Source organism: Eimeria mitis, genomic scaffold, assembly GCF_000499745.2.
Source record: "Eimeria mitis Houghton genomic scaffold, Emh_scaff3079, whole genome shotgun sequence".
Classification (NCBI taxonomy): domain Eukaryota; phylum Apicomplexa; class Conoidasida; order Eucoccidiorida; family Eimeriidae; genus Eimeria; species Eimeria mitis.
Window position 1 is genome coordinate 2,072 of NW_013571426.1, and position 294 is coordinate 2,365.

General features: G+C 65.6%; 1 protein-coding gene across 1 annotated transcript in view; it reads right to left on the minus strand.

Moving 5' to 3' along the window:
- Window positions 1-256: 256 nt before the first annotated feature.
- EMH_0062060 (uncharacterized protein) overlaps window positions 257-294 on the minus strand; it is a gene marked incomplete at both ends in the record, with an annotated part of 2,168 nt that continues 2,130 nt past the window's right edge. The window contains one exon of the mRNA XM_013497992.1: window positions 257-292. Coding sequence (XP_013353446.1) covers window positions 257-292 — 36 coding nt within the window. The remainder of the gene's footprint in view (window positions 293-294) is intronic.

The following is a 294-nucleotide window of genomic DNA, read 5'->3' on the forward strand; positions in this document are numbered from 1 at the left end:
GCGCTCGGCAGCAGAGTGTCCTGCTGCTGCTGCTGCTGCTGCTGCTGCTGCTGCTGTCTGCTGCTGCTGCTGCTGCTGCAGCTGCTGCTTCCTCCTTGCGTAGGCAGCAGATTCAAAGCCCTTGCTGCTGCTGGCTGTGCTGCTGCTGCGCGATGCAGCACAACCAGGTGAGGCTGCAGCGGCAGCTGCTGCTGCTGCTGCTGCGGCCGCTGCTGCTGCAACGGATGCTGCTGCTGCTGCTGCAACGGCAGTTGACTCAGCGGCTGGAGCTGCAGCAGCTGCTGCGGCAGCTGC